Raw genomic sequence first — 27,303 nt, forward strand, 5'->3', positions numbered from 1 at the left:
TAAAAATTATCACGGATCTCGGCCACGAAGGATCGTCAAGTTTTTTGTAATTCCTAAGCACAACCGTCGCTCGCTATCTAATCGATCATTTTTGTCATAATTATGGGGGTTGATACCGGACGACAGTGAAGGTTCGGCGGTGTTCACGACTATTGCGTGCCGCTGTTCACTAAACCCGGTAGTGTTCTACAAACCTCATAGATCATGCTTAGATACGTGCTCCTAACAATAATTAAGTCGAACGTATATTGTGATAATCAGATAGCGCTCTTTTTAAATCGTGCTAAACACTCGGCGAGCATAAATAGCTCGGCCAATAATTAGCGGGAACGAGCAGTTATTGCGAAATCGTCTGACACGCCTCACTCGCGTTTGCGTGAGATTTTCGTTAAAAAATAACTGTCCATTAATTTTTTAAATTATTATTATTGAGCCTGTGCTGGACAGATTAAGGGTGCAGGCTTTATCAATTTTATGAAGTGGCTACAAATTCAGAAGGAAAAATTGTGTCAGCCCTTAACGGATGAATCAGGGTGCTGTTTTATTATCACGCTGATTTAATATATTGCGAGCATGATTGTAAATTTAAGAGGAAAAATTGAGTCAACCCTGAACGGTTGAATCAGAGAGCTGTGTTATCATAATATTGATTTATGATGCAGCTTTAATATATTGTTAGGAGCGTTATTCTTTTACAGAGGAAAAATAAGCTGAGCATTTAACATACATTCAACAGAAATAATCTGGATTTAAATAAATTAACGTTATCGGGACTATCATTGCAAAATTTAGGAGAAAAAATAAGTTCAATATTTAACAGAGGGGACAGTTGTTTCCCATCCAAATAATATATAATTCAGTGTTTTAATTGCATCCTCTTTCTATTTGCAGGATGTTAATGCAGAAAGGTGGTCGGTGGTTGAAAAAGGGCGTAGAAAAAGGACGAAGGAAGCCGCAGGACTCCATTCACCGAGTCCAGAACGTTCGCACCGTAATTTAGGAAGACAGCCTCGTAAATTACGATCCGCAGTCGCGAGTACGCGCGGCCCGATGCATGTCCTCGGCGCAAGGCCAAGGTCACGGTGCAACAATCTTCCGGCCGATGGTATGCAACGCCGATCGAATGGAGGGTGCAACGAAAGTACGCGTGGGTGCACCCTCCGCGGACCTGGGTTCACCATGGGTACTACAACCCTTAACCTTTTCACGCATTTACGCGGTCGTGAACCCCTTGCGTTGATTCTACTCTTAATAATCTCATCACTGCTCTACTATTATTCACCAAAACAATTTTTATTCGAAGAAAATTGTTCGTTTCACCCCTTGGTACGCGACAATATTTTTTAAAAAATTATTTAATGCTTTCGGAGTTCACGAATAGAAAAATCTCGTACAAAATTAAAAACGATATTCATGAATTGCAATTGAGAATTGTTTTAGTTAGGCTACCTGTACTGAGCCAGTTGTGCATCGAGGATCAATGGCGACCTTCAATCGCCGCCATTTCTTCGTGACGCCGTGGCAGACGAAGTAAATACGTAGTGAGCAGTTAGTAAATACCATATTGCTATGCTTTCATCCCCTCAAACCTCAAAACAATTAAAAATAATGGTCCTTGCAAATTAATTTATTAAATGAAATGCATAGGGTGCCTTCTGCTGTTATTTGCTCTAAAAAATTGCATGATGTCTTTTATGAGTCATTGTAGATAGCGAATCACATTACTATGCTTTCATCCCCTCAGACATACAAACAATAGCGCTTTTAAATAAAAAATTATAAAAGCATAGATAGCCTGCTAATATCGATTTTTCGTTCCAGGAATCTGGAGTTCTCAGATCTCCCAACCATTGAAGACAACAGTCTTCTTCATCGCTACGAGTGGAAGTCAACAAAGATCAGGATTCTCTTCAATGAATGGAAGCTCCATTTGACGAAGTCAGGGTGAATATCCTTGTTGACCATTTACCTCGATGATAAGAAACCGACGAAAGGTCGCGTCGTTGTACTTCAACCCTCAACCTTTGCCTGAACGGTCATTGACCACGGATTGTCATTCTTGGCGACGGTTTAATGTCGTCGCGATCATCAATCGTTTCAATGCCGAACAGAAATAAATCAAAATTGCAATTATTCTGTTTCGCGCCTTAGAAGTTGAACAAATATCAGAATACGTCTGAAGGCGACGAAAGGCGAGTCGCGGAGAAACTTAGTTGAATTTCTAAATAAAAAAAATTAAAACGGAAGCACACATGGGGGGGGGGGGTAGAATTTCTACACGCCATTCGGTGCACGCGCGCGCCACGATAATTGGCCGGTGATAAGGCCCCGTGTGCACTGATAAGCTGTTCCCACCCAGATCGTTGCTGGTTTAATTTGGCCGGGCCGATTAACACGAAACATTTTTTTTCCATTCTGCTATCGCGCGATCTACCTTAGACGTTCACGTGTGCTCGATCCCGCGCGACGATCGCCTGATCAAGCTTAATATTAGTTTCGTGCTGGGTCGAGGCGTTAATACAAAAATTGCTCTAACACTCGCGACGAAAGTTGTTGTACTGGGGAAACATTGCGTTTCCCTTTGTTCAGAACTTCTTCCTTTCTCTTCTCTCATTTCTTATTAATTCATTTGTCTTGTCAATTTGATCTACATCTGGTAGAATAGTCTTAGAAATTATTTAACCCCACATAACTGTGCTATAACAATAAAGAATTAATAACAACAGCAATTAGAAACACTAATCTAATTGAATGCTTTTCATGTAGCAACAACAATACTTTACGTTCTAAAGAAACAGAGTAAGTGAAATGTAAAAATTATATTTGGTATTTAATTTATTCATTGAAGCATTTGGTGGATCAACATTCAAGTCTTCCAATCATCATTTTCACAAAAGATTCATTGTCTAGGGTTAACGTGTCCACTGTTCGATTAGGAACAATGATTATTCTTCTTTGATTTAAAATGAACGTGTAGAATGTTTCTTATGTAATGCTGTGCATTAAAGAAGCAATGACTCTTTTAAATCAAGAAAATTATAAAAGCGTAGATTGTCTTTCATTATCAATTCTTTCCATTTCATTGATAAGAAGAATTAATTTTTATACTGATTGTGCAGCTACAGAATGTGAGGTGGTTGGAACAACATTCTTCATACCATAACAGAATGGAATGAGAAGGAGAATTAACGCGTATCTTAATCCTCTTAAACAAAAAATGCTAATTTACAATGTTTCGCACTCCCTCAGGAAATCTCTGAACATTCCCGCCTCGTTAAATAGTGTTGATTTATGATCGTCGGTTGGACAGTGGTTGGAAGGTTGATGGAGGGTTGGAATAAAAAGCTCGCACCCCCGTCGAAAGGTTGGTTCCCGCAAAGATGGCCGGTCGGACGACTGGCGACTTCGAGCGGATTATATTTCATTTCGGAGTGGTCTGAGGCAGCCGTGGCAGGGCTGCTTATGCATGCAAGGGTTGAAATCGTAATTGACATATATTACAGGGGGTGCGTGACGGCCGAGCGTGCCGCCCGCGAGCCTAGAACCGAGAACCGAGTGTGACGCAAGGGTGGTCGTCCTGCGAACGTTCTCTGCGACAAGCGTGCCGCGGAGGGATAAAAGGCAACGAGTGCCACACAGACGGGATGCCGCAGTGATTTACATATCGTCGATCGGCCTACACGTCATCTAACCGCGTTCCTATACGCACCCGAACAGTCCCGGCCCGATCCGGACCGGTTCTTTTTCGAGAAACGATCGACCGCCCTCGGAATTCGCTACTTTCGAATCACCGGCATACATATTCATCGTCGTCAACAACGCTGAACTACCCCCAGCGTAGCGCACGAATCTCACTGGCTCGTGTGCCTCTTGAAAAAGGAAAATGTACTTAACTCTCTCGAACAGGAGGAAGAATTTTTTCAAAACACCCTCTCAATCATTCGCTTGACGTCAATGTTGGAAGATAAATGTTAGATCAAATGTTAAAAGACGAGTATCTTACTGTTGTATAGGATTTTCAATATATTGCTAATAAGTAGACTGCAGGTAAATGCAGAAAAATGCATTATTTTATTGAAACAGAGGTTCAATAAAATTGTGTTTCAATGTACAGTGTGACTCGCAATAATATTCAGATACTTTCGGACACGGAGGGTTAATAATTGCAAAGGGCGAAAATAATGTGACAACATTGTTAAATTCTTCTAATGTGTTTACGGTTTCGTATTCGGCCAATCCATTTATATCGTGAATGCATAAAATCCGCAGTCTAGCAATCACGAAGGCCTGGTACAATGGTTGAAAATGTGAGCGCACGCGGCCGCCTCGTTAACCATATTTAAATACTGTATCAAATCGCTTGTGCGCCGCTGTATCTCCGCGACGAATGCGTTCCCGTGCCGTACAGATTTCAACCGGAAGATAGTGTGGGTAAATTTAACCGGCGGCGTGGCGGCTGGCGATAAAAATGTAACAGTTTAGAATGTCGGGGGCATGCAAGTGGCCACCCCCGGCGTCGGGGAAAGTTTTCAGCGGTGGCCGAGGGAAATTAGATCGGTGGCCGTGCGCAATTATTCGATAATTCGTAGTGTATCGCCGGGCAAGATCGACGTAATAATGTCAATTAACGTCGACTGCCTTCAGGCATGCGGCCTGTTCGTCTCTTTCACCCCCTGCCACCTGATCAGGAAACAACTCGTCGACGTCGGGTATCGTAGAGATTTACGAGCCCGCGGGGACCGTTTATCGGTGCAAATATTTTTCGCCGGCCCGGCCCGAGTCTGCAATTAATCTGTGACCGGTCGGCAGGCCATGCGAACGTGTTTTCGTCGGCCCGAAAACCGATAAGAACACGCTGAAATTTGGGCCAACCTGCGAGATACGGTGGGTGCCACTCTCCGAGCATAAATACCGCTCCCATAATCGTACCTCTTTTTAACGAATTATGTGTCGAAAAACTCGCTGGCCGTGTCGCTACAATTCACATTGAAAGTATCAACGTCTAAACAAAAGTCTAGTTACAATTTTATGCAAAATAAAAATGTTCTACGCTAATTCCGAAAGATAGGAGCCAAATCAAGCCAAACAGTTTATCGATACTGCTAAAATCTTCCAATGTTTTTTCTGTTTCGTTTGCACCTACTCGTTTCTGTTATAAATGCATCAAGATCCGCAGTCTACTTATCACTGTATAATGTTCGGCGGAGGATCTCCGGATTTTTGCTTCGCAATTTGGAAGATTTCAGGAAAGAGATGTCGACTCGGAAAAATTGTTGACTTCCCCTATAAGTTCCTCTGAAGGTGCTATATGTACCTTCGAACAGCGCGTCGCACGAGAATAAGCACGAAATGCGTGACATTCCAATTAGCGGACTGCGGATGTTTATGCAAATTAACTAGTTTACTGGTATCAAACGAGAATTCGCGGACTGTGTTAAGAGTGCCACGGGAATTGCAATAACGCAAAAACGTCATGAAATTTCTTAATCGTTTTCGGACGATGCTGCACGCTACGACTTCATAAAGTCCGCGGTCTAAGGATTTAATTGAAGTCTATCCGTGGATGTTTTCGTAACGTGGTGTGCAAGAAAACACATTATCCAGTGACGTTTACTAATTTTGCCGTTCGTTTGTTTTCAGGCGTTTCTTCAACGCATGATCTGGCCTGACACTTTTAAACCGTTGGGAACACGCTTGGCTGCATCTAGTGAGCAATAGTTAACTATGCATTTTATTCACGTTGTTTTGGAAACGTTCATTCTCCACAAGGTACTGCTATAAGTAGATTGCGAATTTGATATATTTATGAACAAAATGCGTTGGTACAATTTCAGAGAATGAAGAGATTACAAAAATTTAAAGATGTTGATGTTTTAAAGGATGAAAGAAATTCGTATTTGGCTCCTATTTCTTACAATCGATGAAACAAATTTTTATTTTGCATAAAGATCCGCAATAATTACCGAATCTTCAATTCGGTGGATAATAGATTTCAAGATGTAAAGTGAAGATATTACTGGTTGATTGTCAGTACCACGAATCAATTTGTACGCATAATGAAACGAATGGAGGGGATAAAAGCAAATAAATTCACAGGGAGCTTCAGACCAAGAATACCGATTTCCAACAGCCTTTGGTGAAAAGATAGGGTTGCCGATGACACGGAAAGATGCTCGGCCCGCAAAGGGCTGAATAATCTGTTCAATAAAGAAGGCTGGCCCAGCGAGGGATTATTAAGAAGAGGAAAGAGGATGGAAAGAAGGGAAAGTCTGAACGAGGTGTTCGCGTTTCCGCAGAATGACACGAAACGGAGGGGTTATTTTCAGTCGGACAGGCTTAATTTTTGTTTTAATGGGATCTCGTGACGCATGTAGGCCAGTTAGGTGGCCTGCTCTGTCTCGTCGGTTCGTGACGGATCGGCCGCGGCGGTGGAGGTGGCCGACACGAATTTCAGCCCGGTCAACAGTTATTTTCTTTCGAGAACGGTCCGGCGCGCGTTATCCTTTATGAATTTACGTGCCGCGGGAGCAAACGAATGACCTCCTACGGGTCGGTCGGGTCGGTCGGGTCGCGAGTACACACCTCAGAGCTGAAAGGAGGACTCGTTATCGTTGCGAGCGTGGTGGTCGCGATATGAAAATGAAGAACGGCCATGTAGAACGCGTGCGTGACGGAGCGTCCCGGCTTCGAAATGTGCCAGGCCGATTAGAAAGAAACAATCACGCCGATTATTCATGTATAAGACGCACGATGGATAGCAATTTATTAGCTAAGCCTTCCCGCGACCCCTCCCATATACCGCTTCCGAGTAATTAGTCACCGGGAACACGGTCGTGCGAGAAAGAACACGGGGAAAGACTTTTTCCCACTTTCGGCTCTAAACGATCCTTCGCACGCTCGTTCCGATGATGGATTACCTCGTAATTAATAATCGACGCCGCGTTTCTATCCAACTATTCAATTCCATTCCCAAAAAAATCGATGTTTCTTTAACACTCTATCTAACGGCGATTATAATCTAACGTACGAACAAAAACATCAAATTTCCTTCTTCCCTTCCAGTCTTCCGGAAATCCACTTGAGAGTTAAACAGGGTGGAAATCATAGAAGAAACTCGTTACAATTTTTGTGAAGTGGAACTGTGAAATGAGAACGGTTCGCCGAGGGCTGTAGCGATAAGGCGGATAAGGGAAACTTTGCGAGATTGAAGTTACACGTTCTGCAGCAATTTACTGTTCCTTTGAGGCTCCCGTGACTCACGCATGGGACTTCGATTGCGCCGTATTACGATCTTGATAAAAAGAATGTAGGGACTGACAGTGAATGAAATAAAGGTCGCTTGGATTGTTCGAGAAAATTCCTGGTCACCGGAAAAGGTAATACTCGCTGTTCTACAAATCTAGAAAGATTATTATCTTCCTTATTGAATTGGTAAAGATGTTATAAGTGTTAAAATCATTTGAAATGAATTGTATTTGGGATGACGATGGCAAAAGGAATGTGGAACAGCAATCACACTCGGAGACATCAATGCCTGATGCGTCGTCGCACTATGTCACTGTCACGAGACTAGCCAACATCGAAGTCTTTGGATAATTCAACTTTTACGCCGTTATAGATTGATTTTAATCCACCAAGTAATTTAAAAATACACTGTTCATCATTACCTCACAATAAGATTAATTAAAAGTACGTAAAATAATACAATACGCTTTATGTTATTCAACGAAAGAGGGATGTTCCATTCAATTCGAAAGATCCAATATGGCGGCCGTGTTCAACGGCTGATTACCATCACTTGACGAAATTAAATAAGTAATGTTTCCGTTAGCGAGCAAATGAAGTCAATTTATCACTTTCCCTGAAATCAGCGCGTATGAACCAATATTTAGAACATTTATCAAGCCCCTTTCCAATTTTTTCTTCTTTAATCACTCATTTTTAACCGAAAGCCACCGACTGCAACCCAACTTTTCACGAAACGTGCACAAAAAGTTAACCGACATAAATAGCTGAAAATTAATGTTAAATTCGCCTGTACCTTTCGCATTTCATAAATCTATCGCTCGGAGATATGGATCGCATAAAAATAATTGTTAACTGCAACTTTCAGATTTCACGAGGCCAGTGTCTGAAGATACCGATCAGAGAAAAAAAAACACGATTAGCGAGCTAAGGGTGGTCCGTGCGAAATTTCTGGGCCAATCGTCGACCTGTTCAGCAATAATTGAATATTATCGCCCGCATTGTCGTCGACGTCGGTGGGGGCGATAATGCGGTGAAAAATGAATGTTGCGGAGGAGCGGAAGTGACGAGAAACCGGTGGAAGATATAGCACCGATCAGAGGCGGCTGCGAGTTGACGCAATCAATTATGTTCTGGCCGTCTCTCGCAAACGGTGTTACTGCTGCGGTCGGAAGTAACAGTTTATTACTACTGCAAACCCCTGGACACAGGCGTACGTAATACACGCCGGCGACGACGTTCATCGAGTATCTTCGATGGGCGCTATCGATTTTGAACCATGCTGCCGCGGTCAGGTTCTCTTCCGACGCGACGCGTTCCGTGCCGGCAGAAATTTCGAGCTTCCGGCACCGATCGAGAAAAACCGAGCGATTGACTCGCAATGCTCGTCGGGAGGAAATTAATGGTTAAGTTAATCCCTTCCTGGCTTCGTACCACGGTCGCCAATTGCCCTGTTTTGTTGCAGATAACTCCGGGAGAACTCTACACCGATCTCGAGCTAAGAACCGAGCTTAACACGCGATGTCCCATTTCGGAACTGCATGGTCCCCAACGGCGTGTACCGAAAAGCAATTTGAACATCGGAACTGCTACCTTCCTGTGCTGAGAGAGCACGACTGTCTATTAAACAGATTTAGTCTTGAGTTTCTGATGCGCTGCAAACAAAAATTGCAGAAAAACTGAAAAGTGTACCAACTTGCCCCGGTCACTGCTATATTTTTGAAATTATTTAAACTTAGTAGCAGTTTAGGGAGGGGGTGTAAGGGAGGAATGACGACGGTCCCACGGTGATTTCGTCATGGCCCGAAAGGCAGTAGTAGAAACGCGGTTTGTGAATCGTCCGTGCGGAGGACTCGGTGTTTATTGATCCCTTGCGGGGCTGACCAACGGTCAATGAGATACGGTCTCTCCCTTGCTCGCCGCCCTACGGGCTGAGAGCCCTGCATCGGTCTCCTTAACGGAAGTTAACCACCACCCCTGAGCTACTCCGTGATTCATGCCCTCTAGGAGACGCTCGGCGACATAGAAAATCGGTGGACACATCCAATCGGAAGAACCACCACTCAATAAATTCAGAAAGAACGAAACGATATCGAAGAATTGACACGTCGACTGCCTGTCATATATGGGTGACACAATTCTTCGTGCGTTTTTAAAAATTAATTTGAAACGAGAATCGGCAAGGTCGAGAAATGTCAAACCACTGAAAAAGTACTGGATAAACGAAACAGCGATGTTATCGAAGGGCTCAATTTACCGCAGCAAGCGAATAGTTGCACACAACAGCACAGTTGATTCCAGCCGAATCATTCCCAGTTGCAAATGCAACGCAGAAACGCGGGACAGGAAACATGGAAAGTGCAAATTAACCCTCCAACCCAGTTTACCGCGCTTATTAATTCGGTTACGTTGATGCGATAAGTTTTTTAATGACAGCATAAAGAAATCCAGGTCGTTGAAGAAGAAACGCGAGAACCTCCCAGCCGTTTGCGCTATGATCCTCTTTATATTGCCGATTATTAAAACTCTATAACTTCGTTCATAGCTTATTTAGCATTTTATTTCAACGCTAAACCGGAGACCACCAGTCAAGTGACCGGCTTTACACACTTTATTTCATAGAGAATCTAAATACGTTCAATTTGTAATTTTTATGAGGCAGCACGTGCCACTTCGATATGAATAATATACATATTTGCTGGGTATAGTTCAAAATCTTTATCGCGAGTCTGACTCAGTATCATAGGGCAAAGGGTAACCCCTTGGAGGTCGAGGATTTTTAAAATATTCAAATCATTTTTCCCAGAAAACGAGATCGCATATCACACACTGCGAAAAAAGAAAGATGTTTACCAATCTTCTTTTATTTAAATAGTCGAATGATCTGTTTGGAATTTCTGGAATTAAATGTGTAAGCCAAATGTTGTTGATGTATCGACAATCATTCCGAAAGTGGGTTAATGGGGTTGATTGTCAGGATCACGGGGGATGAACGCTCGAGAGTGCGAGAATATACAGATGAGCAATAAACGCGGACGATTATGAGGCGTCAAGGAATAGGGTGGCGTAATGCGAGAGGCTCCAAGGGGTAGGATCGAAAGCAGGGGGTTGGAAAAGGAGGTAAGCTGCGCGCAATCGCGGCCAACCCCTTGCTCACCCCCTCTTTCCCTGCAGCAATACTTGCACCCTCTTCTCCGCCAAGTGAAACGCTCCGATCCCCACCATTTCGACGCAGGATTCACCTTACACGAGACCCCGATCCCCAGTGCCACGTGGCTTTGGTAAACAATGCCGGAATTACTTAACCCTTTATACACCCTTAACCCATTTACCCAATCCACTGTGGCCCATGAATAATTTTCATTCGAAACCATATGCGCCTTCGACCACCTGTCTTCGAAAAATCAGGGGTGAATTTTAATTAAAAAAGAGGGAACAATTTTATCGACTTAACAATCAGTGATAATCTATTGTCCTGCTTCTATTCAACACGGTAATCAGTAGACCGAGAATTTTATGCGTTTATAGCAGACATGAGCAGGTAAAATACAAAATCGAAGAAGCATCAAATAATATTACTGCTACAATTACTTAAACAATTCCATCAACGCAAATAATTGCCATCTCGAAGATGCATAGGAGGTTCTCAAGGGTGGAAAAGTCGCATGATCGCGCGCGACCCAGGCGAAAGCGCGGCAATCAGGCACAGCTTAAAACACAGTAATTAACCGTTCAGAAGCGGTTCGTTAGAGGCTGCTCGTTGGAAGTTTGATCGCGCAACTTCGACGAACGTCCCCGGCAAATTAGGGAGCTTTATGGCGGGCATATTTCTTTTTAATTACCGGGCGAGGTGTTGCACGTGCATGAACCGCCTGGTCTCGTCGATATCGATTAGAGTGCCCCGGGGGTATATGGGTCAAGGCGTTCCGCGAGTATTCTCGTCGCGAATATAGGCCCGGGATCCATAAGCGCCGATTCCCGCGGTCCCTAATCCAACGATCGGCATGCAAAGTCCCTAGAACGATAGGATCGTGCATAAGCTTCGGCCACTTTGCCGGATTAAGGGTTGACCCGGCACGAGAGACCCGCAACCACGATCGAAATAACGACGATCGTACACACAGGCAACACACCGTGGCAAGTTGCGCCGAAATCCTGGCCAAAAGTGAAACAAATGTTTTATTTATTTTACAGATTTACGTACCGCAAATCATTCGGGAATGATTAAATCATGAGTTTTCATTAAATCATATACTTTCGTACAATTTTTTCAAACATATGCGATCTCAAAGTTGTTGTATACAGTACACGATGCTTGAAATAACATTGAAAGTAGCTGTTCGATTTGGTATTGGACTGAATCCTTTTCTTTCAGCTTTCTAACATGCTTTAAATTAATGTGTATATCTCCCATTGCTTTTTTCCCATCTTTTAGCGCTGCGGTTACAAGCTATCACAAGACCTACATATTTTCTCCTAACGAAGTAGTCACGTATCGAAACGTAGGACGACGAACAGTTGCGCAAGTATAACGGGCCGTCACACCTTAAAACCTGGAAATCAGGCTGGGCGTGGGCCATCCTTAACGACCGGTGACGTAACCCCGGCTGAAACCGATCCTGCCTGTCGGAGGATTCATAAAAATAATGAACCACCTCGATGTCGGAACCCGGCTAAAAGGGTCGAGCGTTAATTGGACCGATTCTCGCGGCCAAGCCTCGAAGAGCTACACCTATCGCCAATCGGACTCCGCGATCTGAATCTTGGATGCCCTACAAGATCGATCAAAGAATAACTATTGTTTCAGGGGCTGCTGCGTCTTCTCCGAAGAGTAATGGAGCCTCCCACCCCACAGTCCCTCGCGAGTCTACAGACGGTAAAGAAGGATCGAGAGCCTTCCGGCTGCCTGCCTGCATTTTTAGGTAGCCAATCGGACGGCCGTTGCGTGCGTCCCGGTTAGAGTTCTGATCTGGGCCAGATACACAAAGATTGTTGACGGCAATATACGCAACTTTCTTATAAATCGTATCGCGACCCTCTTAAACCGAGCGGCGAACGTGACAGAGTATGCGTGTCCCGGCAATGTCCGCACGCGTTTGTGAGAGCCGCGGGTTTATACGTTTCTTCGTACCTCACACGCTCATGAATATTAAGCATCCGAGCAGTGCCCCCCTCCTACGGTTTAATTATACCGAACATTACGGGCAGAGCCGGAGAGGCGAGGGGGCTGTTTACTTTATTGCCGCGAAAAGTCCGTGCACAGGCTGAATTATCGGCCTCCGAACGAGATCGGTTCCCTCTCTCGTTCGGCCAGCGATCGTTGCCCGAGATCCGATCTACACCCTTATTTCTTCTTCGTGCAATGTACCAGATTCGAACGACCCACTTTCGCCGGAGCTACTGCGATTAACGGGACCGCTTTTTTCCCCCCAGCCAATTTTGCCTGCGGCCGGTGCATAATGCCGTCGAGATCCTATAGTTTTCCTCCGGCACCGATTAACGGGCTCCCCGTTCCAGTTTTCCACGTGAGGGAATCGTTCCTGGCATCTTCCCGTTTTTATTCTGTCTCTTCGGAGAGGTCGATCCTTGTCTCCGTTGACGATTAAAGCTGGTCGTAGCACGAACGACTCACCTTGAACGTTTTGTAGCTGGACACGACGTAAGAAGCGCCGTCCTCGAGCTCGTCGAGCGTGAGCTTCCTGTCGCCGTCCATGGAGAAGATGTGTCGCGCACCTCTGGGCAGATCCATTCGGAGAGACAGCCTGTCCAGGAGGGCCTCCAGGGAACCGATGTCCCTTCCCGGCTTGAACCTGCAATTCATTAACCCTTTGAGTCTTTCGTTTCATATCGAAAGCGTACGAGTGCCTGCTTAATCACTTTTGAGCGAGTGTACTCGATCGGGACAGAGTAAGTGCACTTATCGAGAGAACGTCTCTTAATCTGTCCGAGTAGCATGCACATTCGATAACAATATCAGCTGTTTCATATGTATGTGAAGGGTACACAAGATGACAGTAACGAGGAAACCTACTAATATAGCGAAGATTTCGTCTGAAGTGATGAACAGTGCACGGATAGGTCAGGAAAGGTTTGTCAGTCTCTCGGAATGTCTTGGAGAATTCTTATGATCGTACAATAACAGTGTCAACTATCGTTTCAGTTGACTGTGAAGGATACACAAGATGACAATAAGGAGGACGCCTTGCAGCATTGAAGAAGTGTCCAACAGTGCATCGTCAGGTGAAAAAAGGTTTGTCAGTCTCTCACAGTAGCTTGCAGAATCTTTACGATCATGCAACAACAGTGTCAACTATCATTTCAGACGGCTGCAAAGAGAGGGTGCGTGAACATCATGTCCGAGAAGGTAAATAGTGCATCCACAAGCCAGGAAAGGTGGTCTGTCAAAGTGGCTGGCAGAGCCCATTGGATTGCACAACAAGAGAGCAAAGGTGCGCAGTGTGGCCGTAAGGAGAGGAGAACTCTCCCCGGCGAGGATCTCTTGTCGGATGTGCTAAACAGTGCATCGGCGAGTGTCCTCGGTGTAGTGTCGAGCCAGTGTCTTTCGTGTCGCAGGGAGTATCTCATTCATAGTCCGAAATCAAGGCCACGGACCGTGGACACGCCACCTGCACCCTAATAAGGTGGTACTAGGGTGTAGCGTCCGGTGTGTAGAGCAGGGCTCGATGAGAGCGTGAATCAGCGAGAGTTAGGGGCTCACGGTGAGAGTGTTGTCTCGGGATTATCGGGCTCACCTGAACTCGATGCCGGGGAAATACGGGTCGCCATTCTTGTAGAAGGTGACTCGCCTGGCCCTCCAGTAGCCGAGGTTGTTGTATCTCGCGGGCGCCGGCTCGTGTCGGCTCTTAGGCCTGTGCTCCGGCTGCTCCGGAGGCGGCATGCGGGGACTGGAGGGTCTGCTCTGCCTCCAGAAGCCGGCCATGCCGCCTCCACCCCCACCTTCGCTCGACAGAAGACCGCCGCCGACCGCCTCATGCGCCGCCCCACCCTCGACTTCAACCCCATCCTCGTCGTCCTCCTCCTCCTCGATCTCCTCCTCCTCGGCCTCCTCAGCCTCCTCCTCCTCCTGGTCGTCGTCGCTGCGAGCGCCTCCGCCAGGCATCGTCGTCGGCGTCACGGTGCTCGTCGTCGTGGTCACGTTGCCCGACGTCGCCGTCGCGACGCCGCTAGGTGTAGTTACTGTTGCCGCTACGCCGACCGTTTCTTTCGGGGAGCTTTCGTTTCGTGGCGCCTCCTGCTCCTCTTTGGTCATCACACCTGCGGTTTCACGCCATCATCTCGCGGAGAACCTCAACTCTCTGCCAGAAAGCCACGGTTTCTCACCAGCAACCTTTAACACGTTCACGACGGGACGCACCATCGGTGGTACAAATACAACGGCCAAAATTACGGCCCCGTCGTGAACGCATTAAACCCCATGCCAGAGCTCTGGGGTTGCCAATCGCGTCCCCTAAACTGAGCATAGATGAGTACTAGAGATGCTCGCGTCCCACAGGGCAAGCTCACGGCGCTCCCAGAGCAAAGAGCACATTAATGATCACGGGGAACTGAAACGTTTGCTATTTTTGTTGCTAATGATCCCGATTACCAAGTAGGTAGTTGCGCAGGTGGGAACGTGGCTTAATGGCTCCAGCGACTCTCGAAACAAGCTTCCCCGGTAGCCAACGATGAAGCCCGGTTGGAGCCATCGTTTCTGCGATTATCGTCTAAACTACCCCCCGTGATCTAGCCTTAAGGCTAATCGGGTTGGTCGATCTGCTCAAGAATCGCGGCAAGATAAATAATATTTAATCATCGTTCTCATAAATGGGATCAGGGGCGCAGTTATTAAGCGACCGGGGGCGACCAGCCCGTTAGCAGGGGTATCCAGTCGGGAGATCTGGTTTTTCGTGTGTGGTTCTCAGCGAGGATGATCGCAATCTCGCCAGGTAATTAGCTGGGCTCTGTCTCTCTCTCTCTCTCTCACCTGGCTTCGAGGTAGTGGTTGCAGGGCCTCCACCACCCTCGCTGCCGCCACCCACGCTTCCGTCGCCCGCTACCTCCTCGTACTGCCCCAGCCTGGAGCCGGCACGCAAACTCGGCTGATTTTCAGCGGCGATCATCGGCGCAAGGCCGCCACCTTCCGCCCTGCTCGCCCCTTGGCCCTCCTGGTCTCAGCAGGATCTCCGTGTACCAGGATCAAGGAGGCGGTCCTGGAACGAACCGAATCCGCCGGAGATTAGCGTCTATCCAGCGTTCAAGTCGCCGAATTATCCTTCTTTTCGCGACGCCGGACGTACGACGTAGTTCTTTGAATCTTTCGAGCATTATGCGTTATAATTTTCTTTTCACATTCATTAATTAACTCGCCCGCACGGCTCTACAGAAGTGAATCTTTAACTTTTTAGAGGACCGCCCCGAATATTTCGGACCAATCAGAAACTTTGCCGACTTCCAAATTCTCAGCGATAGGTTACAACAGATTGTTCTGAAAGTGATAAGAATCTTTTTCCATAATTTTAGAGGACCGCCGCTAATATTTCGGACCAATCAGAAACTTTGACAAACTTCCGAATTCTCAACGATAGGTTATAACAGATTGTTCTGGAAGTGATAAGAATCTTTTTCCATAATTTTAGAAGAAATGGAAAATGATACTTGTAACCACTTTAATATAATTCCTCTTGTGTTTTGTAATGTATGCACTAGCATAAGCTGTTCTCTGCTGCCAAATCAATAAGCTGTCTTACCTATACGAAAAATGTTAGGATAGTAACGTTATTCAAAGTTTGCACTAAACCTGTAATAATACATTCTACAATGTTCATTTACGCTAATCTCTTTGAACAATGTCAATTTAAATTATAAAAAGATTTTTAAAAAGGTGTGTACGTCACTTATCATTTTTTCTATCTTTTTTGTTTTGCACGGCTGATTTATTTGAAAAACTCATATGTATGTGTAGAATTTATGCTGCTGCATTAAAAATGAGATGTTTTTTAAAAAACCGTCGTTCCTTCCAGGATTGAAGTACAAAAATATAATATTTCTTCGACGGAAGAAAAAATATTTTTGATGCAGTGTACATGACGGTTCTGTAGATAAGTCCGCAAAGAAGTGTATCGATTAAGTCTCGCTGCTACTTCTACAATCCACAAATCAATGAACAATGTAGCTTAACGAACGCGAGAATCAAGAAACACCGGGGAGCCGATGGAAATCTTGTTAATTGAAATGGCAAACGAGAAAAGTTACCGTTGCACACCGAGATGCATAGACATATAACCTGCGACTATAACAAATTAAAATGGCAAAAGTTTCTTCGCGTACAGTGCCGGTGTCAAAAGTTCGGAACTCTGATAAAATATTCAGCAGGTTTTTATATCACTCAAACTTTTCGTGTCATATTAAACTTTTAATTGTTACCTTCTACAAATTAAGAATAACTGTTTAAGCAGTAGATTATCAAGTTTGTTGACTTAACGCTAGTTTTACGGGTACTAATATTTTCAATTCGCGATTCTCAAGATTCTAAAGATGCAGCCGTGAAGAATTATTCAATTTCTTTGGGTATATGTTACAATAAAAACGGATAAAAATTTGGATAAACACATTCTTATGAAGTAGTGTAAAATAGTCAGCTTTAGTGCTCCGTAAACCGTTAACAAGCGTATCTTCGCGAAACAATACCAAACTTTCCGGCACCGGTGTAAATTGTAAAATAATATAGACTTACATGTTACGTCGGATTAATTAAATGTAAGTAATTGCCGATCAATGTTATCGCGTGGGAGGTGTTGCCCGAGCATACCTCGATGGTAGACTGAAGCCAGCTCCCTTCGAGGCCGTGTTCGTCCCCGTAAAATCGCCCGTCAAAATTTTGATGGATCGTTCCAGGATTTTTCCTCTCGGGAAGATTCAAGGTTCCACCGTTTTTAACGCGAACCAATTTTATGCAACCCGGTCGCAACGAGAAAAAAAAACTGCACTCCGGCACGCCGGCGGAACGTCCACGTGTCGCGTGATTGCCGGGGATTCCCGATCGATCGGAGGTCCCACGCTTACGATGCACTTTTATTTTACAGCCGCAGTTCACTGCAGATCGATCGATCGTCACTCTTCATCTTGCCTCGAAAATCCAAAATCCGAACCCGTCTCCGACTGCCCTTTGCCTTGGTGAGTTTACTTCCGGTTCTGCACCGAGTCACAGGTCCGCACGGAAAAAATATTCTCAAAAAATGTGTCCACTCGATGAAACCATTTCACAATTTTCTAGAAAGTCGACGCTCGGTTTCAGGGTTAGAACTAACGGTAAGGTCAAGAACACTAGCCTGCGGAACCATGTACGCTCCTGAACTCTGATTGGGACTAGGAAAATGATTCTAAGGAACGAACTCCTTCGTGAAAATGTTCAGTTTATAAATGTCTTCACAAATTGATCCATCGCAAGATTGCAAGGAAGTGCAACCGGAAGGACACCAGTATACCTGCGGGAACCATGTAGGTAGCCTTCGAGATCTTGTCCCGATCAATTAAAATCTATTTTAAGACTCCCTCAAATTCAACGTAGACAATAAATTCGTCAATGCTTGTAGAAATCACTGTTCACAAACGGATCCATGGACGGCAAGGAAGTTCAACCGGAAGTTCGCCGACACACCTTGAGGAACCATGCACGGCTGAAGCTCCTGTTCCAATCGGCGACAATCTATTCTAAAAACCGAACTCGTTAACATCCGAATCACTGTTCGCGAATGGATCCATGGCAAGGAAGTTCAAGGAGTCCTTGAAGTCACAGATTTCCTGGACATGCTCTTGTGGAAGTCCTGACACTCGTCACGTTCCTCCGGTTTATGGAAAATCGTTCCCCAGGACGCACATAATCGTGTAAACGAGTCGGACGAGCACAGAACGAGGAAATCGACGCGCGAACGCGGGGCTGGATCGTCCAGTGACACCGAGGGTTCACTCGGATGCGAGATAACACCGGCCGGTATACATATTCATGCGTCCTTCGACGATGGCGTCCCGACGTCGAGTGTGTCGCTCGGAGGGAGACAGCAACGAACCATGCTACCCCGGCGCCGCCGTCGTTGTCGTCGTCGTGGCCGTCGTCGTCGTCGTCGTCGTCGGAGACGTCGTGGACGTCGACGTCCCTGTTCGTTCTCCTGCCGGACGACGTTTGCCGGCATCGACGCCCGTGTCAGTGAACCGACGCCGGCGAAACGAGCACCGAACTTGTTGCACCTGCCGGGCACCCTGCGCGCAAGCCTCGTCCTCCGAATCGCCAGCCGCATCTTTCGATCCAGACGATGTGTCTCTAACTCGCCATCCTCTTATCAACCTTCGCGTTTCAACCCCGCCGCAACACACCAATCGCTCGACTATTCGCAAAGTTGCATTAACCCTCCGACGTGTTTTCGTTTCTTTTATTCCAAAACTTGTTAAAACATTGTAAATTGTATTCCCATACGTAACCTCGCCAAGCTGTGTAGTATAGCTGAGAGATAAATTGTTCTTACTTGGATTTCGTATTGCTTCAGAATTTTGAAGAAGAACAATACAATGAACAATGAATTCAAACGAAAAATGTTTTTCTACAATGAAAACGTGTATTATGATAATAATGATACAATTGTAGGATCGTAAAGCAGTTTTAATTATCGGTCGATCCCCCTTGGGTCGTAATAAGTTTTAGAAACGTTGGAAAAGTTCTGTAGGAGCTTGATCGCGCGCTGCAATTATTTGCGCTTTTAATTCCTGGTGCGGACGACATCTGGAAGCTGATTTCCACATAAACGTGCCCTACAATAACGCCCCCAGTCATTTTTCATTGTACAGATGATTGTCTCGGCGATAAAGCGGAGGATTATGTACTCTACTCCCGATACTTGAGGCATTTCATTTTGCTTATGTATACAAACTGCAGCGGCCCGGCCTGCAGTCGATCAGGAGTGAGTTCGCGGCGGGAAAACCGAGCGGAAAATTTATGGCAGCCACGGAAACGGTGTAATGTGCCACTTCTCGTTTCCCGGCGATCGTTTCAATTGCAAATTTTTTCTATAATGCAGAGAATGGTGGAACGCCGGCCGTTTTATTCGACCTTCGCGCCCGCCGGGTTTGTATCTTGTATTCATATCGTGCGTCCTGCAATTCTCAGGCTTCATGCAGCTAATCATCCTAGCTGCTCTCCGATAAGAGGTTTCTTGCTCGAAGAAATTCAAACTGCGAGGGCGTGTATTGTTGAAGGAAAAAAAAAACAAGGAGCAAAGAAGCATAGAGCGCAAAGAAGTGGAACACGAATTGCGTGAAGGGAGCGTAGCCTCGGTTTTCGACAAATTATTCTCATAATTGCGGATCGTATTGCTCCAGTTTCGGTCGAATTACACCCTCGAACAGCTTCGCTCGGTGCGACCGACCAATCACACTTGTTCCCCTGGGTTGATTATGACGGATTAATGAACGTTATTCCACGTCCACGTTCTTATTACGAGGAAATATCGAATGTACGGGCGTAACGCGGCTCAAACGTTTCAAACGAGATTATAATTGACCGGCGTCGTTTAAATTTATGAACAGACTTCGCCGGGCTATGCAAATGCGCCACGCTTGTACGCTCGAAATGTTTAAATACGAAACGCTTCGGGGAAATAGCAATCTTCTGCACGCAAAATGCCGCGGCTTCGCCACAGCAACATTCCGGGGGTTTCCCTTCGCCGCAGCGATCTCGAATTCGCCAATAAAAATGATGGGACATGAATATTTACCACACTTTTGATTACGTTGTTTCTTTTCAGCGCTCCTCTGGCAGCCTTCGAAATTCGAGCCTTCTTCGTGGAAACGTGGGCGTAGCGAAGTTAAAAGCTGATTTCTCAATAATTATGGATTTCGTTTAAAGTGGATATGGTAACTGTAAATGGTCAATTAATTTTGATAATTCGAATAGGATCACGAAATCGACATATGAAATTAATACGCTCTGCCATATTTGCAGCAGCGTTTCGCCGCTTTCTCTTATCGGCTCTGGAGGATAGATTGCGGAAGAGATTACACAAGGTTTTGAAACCACGAATCGACAAGGATTCCAACAATCCGAAGGGAAAGTTCGGATTCAGCGTTCACCGAATCCTGCTGATTCACGCTTACCGTGATATACGAGCCGCTCGGCCGCTCGATTACTTAAGTGGTCGAGGAACGAATCTGGTCAGCCAGCTGCCACGGTGAACACGCAAACCCTACCGAAGTATCGACTATTCGCCGTGCCAAGAAAATATTTTAAAGATGACCAGCGGCAATGAAAACTCAACAAAAGGTGGCGCACGATCACCAAGGCGTTCTTCGAATTTCTGTGACTTTAGAAAGACTCCTCGGATTGCAGAAACCTGTGTTCCACGATTTCCCTCAAAGAATAAGTAGACTCTGGATTTTATGCATTTATGGCAAAAATTGCTAGATCACATGCTAAACAGTAAAAATATGTAGAATGTCAGAAAATGCTGTTTTATCACTTCCAACTCCTATTTTTAATGATCGATAATTGTCCATTGTCCATGCTGATCAGTAGACTGCGGACTTTGATGCGAAATAAAATAATTCTGCTTGAATTGCCAGATACAGGGGGTTACATAGACATTAGTTTTCTTTTTTATTTTGCATACAAATCCGCAGTCTACTGATGGACAACGGACAATTATCGATGATTAAAAATAGAACTGTTTTACTGTGCCCTTCTGTGGGTCTATTTTTCTATGAAACAGAAAATTGGCGCGTCGAAGGCGTCTGGGGCTCTCTTTGAACACGATTTAAACGCGTTTGAATATTCACAGATCCGATAAAAGAGTGCGCCGTTGTACTTGAGAGAGTCTAGAGAATGGTGCCGCGTGAGAGTTATTCGTACAGCTTTTACGACCGCAGCGGAAGAAATAAAAATTTTGAAGGATCGAGGTTGATGGGGGAAAACAGCGTGAAAACAGCGATGCTCGAATAGGAAAAAATCGAATGGACGAGCGAGCGAACCTTGCGCCACGCTTGAAATCGCCACGTGAACCGGCGCGAAGTGACCAAGGAGGTCAACGAGTTCCTTGTCACGGAAGTCGCATAACCGATACGGTGCGGCGAGTCAAGGGATGGCGAGCGGTCAAGGAATAAGAAGCCAAGCGAGCCGTTTCCCATTGGGCGGCGAACGCACACGCACGGCAACGTGTGCCGGTCATTTCTGACAGACTCTCCACGTGATACCGTGGACATTTCCTTCCCCAGGTGAAAAGACGGGGGTGGCAAACACACCGACCGCCCGCTATCGACTTTGCAATAAAGCTGGAAGGGGCCGTTGCCCGAAAGCCTGTTTCTGAACGCTCTTTTTCTTTTACAGCTCGAGAAAGCCTTCTTACACCGTCGTGCCCGATGAAGATAAAAACCTACGACGATATCCGACCCCGCCACCCCCCCCTCCGCCCCTCCACCCCCTGCGAATGTCACGAAGCCACGTGCCACGAATTTCTGAGTTTTAATCGACGCCCGCTGGCCGGCCAGCCCCGACCACTCGCGCGAGAGTAAGCTCCGCTCCTGAATTATGGCCTTTCATAATTATATTTCTCTCGTCGATCCCACCGTCCGATGTTGAAAGGCCTTTTCCTCGAGTTCCTTGGACGAGAAATGGCTTGGATAATTTCGAAACAGTTTTCGATGACGCTTTAAAAGGACCGCTTTAAAGCACTGGTACATTTGGTATGATTAAGTCGAGGAATTAAGCAACTGTTTATTTTTCAATTTTTTCCAGCATCGAGTGAAGATATATTTTTAATATGTTTTTCACCGCTGCTGGAGAAACCAGTTTATCTAGGCTCTATAATTTCACCCCTTTGCTGATCAATCTTCAGCCACGACTCGAGCTGCCTTCAGCCATTTATTTATTAAGAAGCTGGGCGAAAACGTAAGTGAAATATAAAAACGAATGAACTACGAGACCCAGTGTATTACCGCTCGCAACGTAAAGTACCCTCGCTTTACACACAGGTTCCGCGGGGGCCTGTGATTTGTCCTTATCAAATCACCGCACTCGTAGTTTCAGAATTATATTTTGCTTTATCATACTTATGCTAATGCCAATGTTACAGGAAGAACAAGTCGCGCTCGGCCAAGATTGATTCGCTACCACTAACCCCATTAACAACATAAGCACGAGTCTGCAGGGCCATAATTATCATTGCTCGGTTATCACTGAATATTACAACGATCCATAAGAGCTGGTTTATCGGCCAGGATCGGAGCAGAGCGGCCGCTTTATCAACAGATATCCAAGACCTTGCACGTCACCGCGACAAACCGTGGAAGCAGTAATGCCGAATGCATTTCGCTGGGAGAAACAGATAAGCCTAGCTACGTGGCAAGGAGATATTTTTCATCGCGCATCGAGGAAACATCATGTTCATCATAAGGTCTATCGGAGTGATCCCAACAATCCCTATCGAGTCGACACTTTCTCGATATTTGGTCCCTGATATTTACATATTTATTCAATTTCGACCTCGTCGTCAAGAAATAGAACTTGCTTTACAATTTATGTTATATCACTCATTCCTTCATATCGCACAACGATTCCCTATTCCCTATCTCCAATTATTAATAATACAATAACTATCTATCCTAATACCTAATAATACCTCCTACTTTTACCAGGCAATTTAAAAAAGGAAGAAAAATTGGAGCTATCTCCAAGTTTCATACTTTTCGAAAGCCTGTGCTCCACGGCTAAGAATTTTTTTAATAGACCCTTTAACAGCAATAGCAATTTTAATAGTAACCCAACAACTCCCTTGGGAACACGAGCTACATTTGGAGAATTGTTGCGCTATTCGAAAAACGTGCTCGAGCTAGTGAGTCGTCGCGATACGACGCGGATAACGCTACGGAGGGGACACTCTTTAAACTTCTTCGTCCATTTCAGTCCCGAAGGACGCAAACCCTCTAGAATCTTTGGTGCCGTGCGTGCCAAGGATCTCGTGTCGTTCAAAACGTAGAAGTTGCGCGACACTGTCGATAACAGTTGCCGATCTTATCCGAAATAGTGGTAAAAATAGCCGAGAAAGTATAGCATTAGAAGCGGGAGTGAAAGGGCCGTGTTTGAGTAAGAACAGAATTTTCTAAGTAAATTTATATCAGTGTATTATTCGTTGATTCTGCTGACTCAATATAAAAAATCTTCAGATTATGTTTAACAATAGCGAACAACATTCTTTTCTGACTAATCTGTTAGATCTTTTTCTTCTTTTGTGTATTAGACAATCTTTTGATCTTGCGGTTCCGTTTCTTTCCAATTTTTTTCGTCGGGGAAGCATCTTCATTCTCTTCGCCATGTCCATTGATTTGACTGGCATCGTCATCTTCGTTCTCATTATCATCGTCATTTTCAACAGTTTTGTCGCCGTCATACACTTTAATGCTATCGTCTTCGTTCGGTACCTCGTCGATGATCGTGATTGAATCGGAAGAAATGTTCATAGCGCTGTTCTGACTCATGCTCAAGCTTTTCCTCTGTCCGCGCTTCTTCCGTTTCCGGGCGGAACCCGTCTTCTCGTCGTTCAGATCGCCATTTTCTGTCAACTGTGACTGTTCTTTATTCACTCTGCTTCCTCTGCGTTTGTATTCCGGCAAAGGCACGTCGAAGTCTCTCTCGAACACCGCAACGAAGAAACCATTGCATAAATCTTGTTCAGAGCTTGCGTACAGGCAATTGTCAGAGCATTGGTACTCCGGTGAACTGTAATTCTTCCAGTCGTTCTTGAATTTGTTCTTGATGGATACCAATTTGTAGGCGTCTCCAATGTTTCCAAGAACTTCATCTACTACTTGTTCGTTCTCCTCCGGGTTGATGGAACAGGTGCTGTACACAACCCTCTTCACGTTCGGGAAGTTAAGGAGAGCGTGTCGCAAGAGGAACACTTGAAATGCTTGCAATTTTTTCAGACGGTGTGGCGGACACTCTTCTTTCCCGTGGACCAATTGTCTGTCCAGCATGCCTGTGAATAAAAACAATTTATATTCAATTGTACTTGGAATCGTTTATAGACAAAATTTACATTAATTTACCTGAACCGGAACAAGTTGGGTCAACCAGGATATAATCCACGTCGGAGTAGTCTTCTGTCTCCAAAGTCAATGCATCCTTGTTAAGAGTCTCCACACAGGAAGCGCTAGTAATTTTCACCTGTTCGCACAAGGTCGTGTATCGTCGTTCATCTATTTCCACTGCGTAAACCTTCCTGCAAACATAAAAACAAATTAATATTTTAATACCGTAGTATTTGGGTGATAAAAGTTGATAACCATACCCCTGATTGTTTAACAGAGCAGCTAAATGCGATGACTTCATGCCTGGAGCAGCGCACATGTCCAGCACCACGGAACCAGGTTCAGGATTTAGTAAATTAGCTGGGAAACAACTAGCCTGAAAGAAAGAAGGGAAACACCGATGTACAATGGACAAGGGGCGAGGGGTTTATTCGCACCAACTACAACTGTTACCTTATCTTGTAAAACGATTTCTCCATTTTGATACCCGGCATGATCGTGGAAAGTCGTGTTAGGTGGAAAAATTAGTAATTCTGGGATATGAAAATCTTGAATGAACTTTGGCTGTGTTAAGTTTTTCACGGCGGTAAGATGCGTAGCATAATTCGCGCATCTTGGCAAAAGCGACCATCCTTCCTCTACGAAGCTAGATATCGCCTCGTTCAATGGCAATAGCAAAGTGTTGACACGAGCGTATCTCGGTTTGCGCACTGGAAAAGAAAATAGATAATGGATATAAATTAAAAACCATGCTCTCTGACTAAGCTATTTATTGTTGAGTACATACTGGAGTATATCCAATACTGGCATTATCTTAAACGCAACAATTATAGTAAAAAAATATACAAATTACAGTGAACTACATAATTGTTACATACATGAATATGTTGTTAACATACTTTAAATACCACCATATATTATATATCTATATATATCAACTTTGTAATTGTAATATATCTGTCACATTTTCAGTTTTTATTTATTCAACTTTCTTATTAAGACTTTCTTTAGTAGGCTGATTCAAAATTTCGTCAGTATTCGGATTGTCAACAGGCTCGTGAAGAGCCTGATAGACGTAACAAGCTATTATTAAATTTACTGTAATCACAGCCGCAAATACAGAAATGCAATTGACCACGAATGTATCAACATTGAACTCAGCCTTTATAAAATGCTGTACACTGAAAAATGCGGCGAACGGCAACGTGAACATCGCGACGCTATATAGGAACAAAGTTCCTAACGTGTGCACAAGATTCATGACCGGCGTTTCTCTGTTCTGTTCGTGGGCAGTCTCTTTATCGCTCAATTTTTGCCGATCTTTACGCACATAAGATAGGAAATTTTTTATTTTAGATTGCCGACTAGAAAGTATTCGGTTGTTGCGGATGATTAAAACCATCAATCCAGCCCTCAGTATCCCTTACGCAAAGGAAACAATCTACTATATCTCTAGTACGTGGCTCGACTCGGTTATGAATTCTCTTACACAGGAATCATTCATTTCTGTAAAAATAATACGCATCTATTAGTAAATGAATACAGCATCATTTTTACCTGTTTTGTTAGTTGGCGCAAGTGCTTTTATAGCGCTAGAACTATTCAATTTTTCCCGCAGTTCTGTCTCGTATTTGAGTACAGACTGAGCAGGCTTGCACTCAGTGTTTATGGCCTTTTTACCCCACAGGAGTTCAGTTATAAAAATTTTTGCCAACCATGGATCCAGACGAGATTCTTTTGTTAATATACCAGTATCTTTCAAAAGACGATTCAACTGTGCCTCATTTTGCAATGTATTCAAGCATAACGAATACAGTGCAGAGGTGTTCTACATTATAAAATAGAAAATAAGACAAAATTATGATCGATATAATAGTGAAATGCATTCAAAATTACTCGAGAACCACGTGATTGAACAGCAATCGACATGGTTAAAAAAATACAAAGTGCGCCGAATTATTCGGCATTTTAGTGAACGTTTACTTGTTACGTGTTTATTTTATTGTTTGCCAATTTTACTTTAGAGTAATATTCACTTACAGGATGTCTTTGTTGATAAATCAACGACTTAAGGCTGCCACCATTCTCGCGAACCTCTCGAACAACATTCGATGCGGATTTGTAAAGTCTTGGGACTTTGATGGAGTGTACGAACCCGTCAGGCATGTTATTGCATCAGGAACGAAGCGTCGTTTAAATTAGAAATTAGTATAATTACAGAATTTCCCATAAATCATTAAAACGTCACGTGGATAAACGCCTCGTGCTATCAGAATGAAATCATACTCAAGGTAGAGTAGAAACACTCAAAACTGTGAATATGGCTATAGCACAGAGCAGTCTTACAAAAGCTATAGAAACGAAACTCTTGCCATTTTCGGTAATCAATTTTTAGTGCGCTTGCGTACACAAGTTTCTACACTATGAATATAGCCTCGGTATAAAAGTATTCAGATAATTGAGGTGCGTATACGGAACGATTTATTCCATTGTCAAATGGCAGTCTACCATTGTATAGTGCCTTTTTCAGTTTTAATTTGAGCCCCCAAAAATAAGAAAATCTTAATGGGAAAGCATTCAAATATTATTTTTTATCCAAGTGCAAATGATTCTTGCCGCTTTTGCCATAAGGCACCATGCAAATTCCGGTAAGAATAATTTGTCTTATTGAGAGCGATTGAATCGCGATTGGCGATTGTGGCGATTGTTTTGGTGGCGAAAGCAAATGACAGTCGATAAATCTTTTCTACCACTAAATCACAGACTGACTAAATTGAACGGAAGTTTTGATATTTACCACAAATAGCGCCATCAGTTTCTCCCCAAATTTATCGTCCATCGATAACATTTAGCTATCAGTTTGAGCGTTTTGTCACTACGAGGTTTGGCGCTGTATGGACTTCCGAGTTAAACTTCCCCAGCTTATGGGCCAAATTAGGCCTAAAGCTTTATCAGAGAGGAAATGAGAGTGCTCACGCCCGGGATTTTAGT

At 44.4% G+C, this 27,303-nt stretch overlaps 2 protein-coding genes and 1 pseudogene across 5 annotated transcripts in view; 1 reads left to right on the plus strand and 2 right to left on the minus strand.

The window, feature by feature from the left end:
* Dcx-emap (Doublecortin-domain-containing echinoderm-microtubule-associated protein) overlaps positions 1–18,267 on the minus strand; it is a 32,439-nt gene extending 14,172 nt beyond the window's left edge. The window contains exons 1-4 of one of the 3 annotated variants that reach the window (XM_076792259.1): positions 17,903–18,267; positions 15,230–15,455; positions 13,998–14,520; positions 12,878–13,055 (exon numbers count right to left, since the gene is read on the minus strand). In XM_076792259.1, coding sequence (XP_076648374.1) covers positions 12,878–13,055; positions 13,998–14,520; positions 15,230–15,365 — 837 coding nt within the window. In that variant the 5' untranslated portion in view covers positions 15,366–15,455; positions 17,903–18,267. Of the gene's footprint in view, positions 1–12,877; positions 13,056–13,997; positions 14,521–15,229; positions 15,456–16,978; positions 17,709–17,902 lie in introns of those variants that run through there. The other 2 variants (XM_076792257.1, XM_076792258.1) reach the window with 2 other exon arrangements.
* LOC143356528 (thioredoxin pseudogene) overlaps positions 1–27,303 on the plus strand; it is a 129,714-nt pseudogene that overhangs the window by 85,426 nt on the left and 16,985 nt on the right. The window lies entirely within an intron of this gene.
* On the minus strand, positions 23,381–26,710 carry Nsun5 (Nop2/Sun-like domain containing protein 5). Its single transcript, XM_076792277.1, has 6 exons — positions 26,353–26,710; positions 25,870–26,140; positions 24,766–25,022; positions 24,573–24,688; positions 24,331–24,503; positions 23,381–24,260 (listed from the first exon to the last, which is right to left on the minus strand). Exons 1-6 carry the CDS (start codon positions 26,476–26,478, stop codon positions 23,494–23,496), a joined length of 1,710 nt encoding a protein of 569 aa, XP_076648392.1. The 5' UTR covers positions 26,479–26,710; the 3' UTR covers positions 23,381–23,493.

This window comes from Halictus rubicundus, chromosome 8, assembly GCF_050948215.1.
Source record: "Halictus rubicundus isolate RS-2024b chromosome 8, iyHalRubi1_principal, whole genome shotgun sequence".
NCBI lineage: Eukaryota > Metazoa > Arthropoda > Insecta > Hymenoptera > Halictidae > Halictus > Halictus rubicundus.

Excerpts from the sequence above, each read along its gene's own strand:
- Nsun5 (XM_076792277.1), bottom strand. The coding sequence starts at position 26,478 with ATGCCTGACGGGTTCGTACACTCCATCAAAGTCCCAAGACTTTACAAA. Across the intron at positions 25,023-25,869 it reads TGCGCCAACTAACAAAACAG|TGCGCAAACCGAGATACGCT; the intron begins GTAAAAATGATG and ends TTTCTTTTCCAG. Across the intron at positions 24,504-24,572 it reads GCTCTGTTAAACAATCAGGG|GAAGGTTTACGCAGTGGAAA; the intron begins GTATGGTTATCA and ends TTATGTTTGCAG.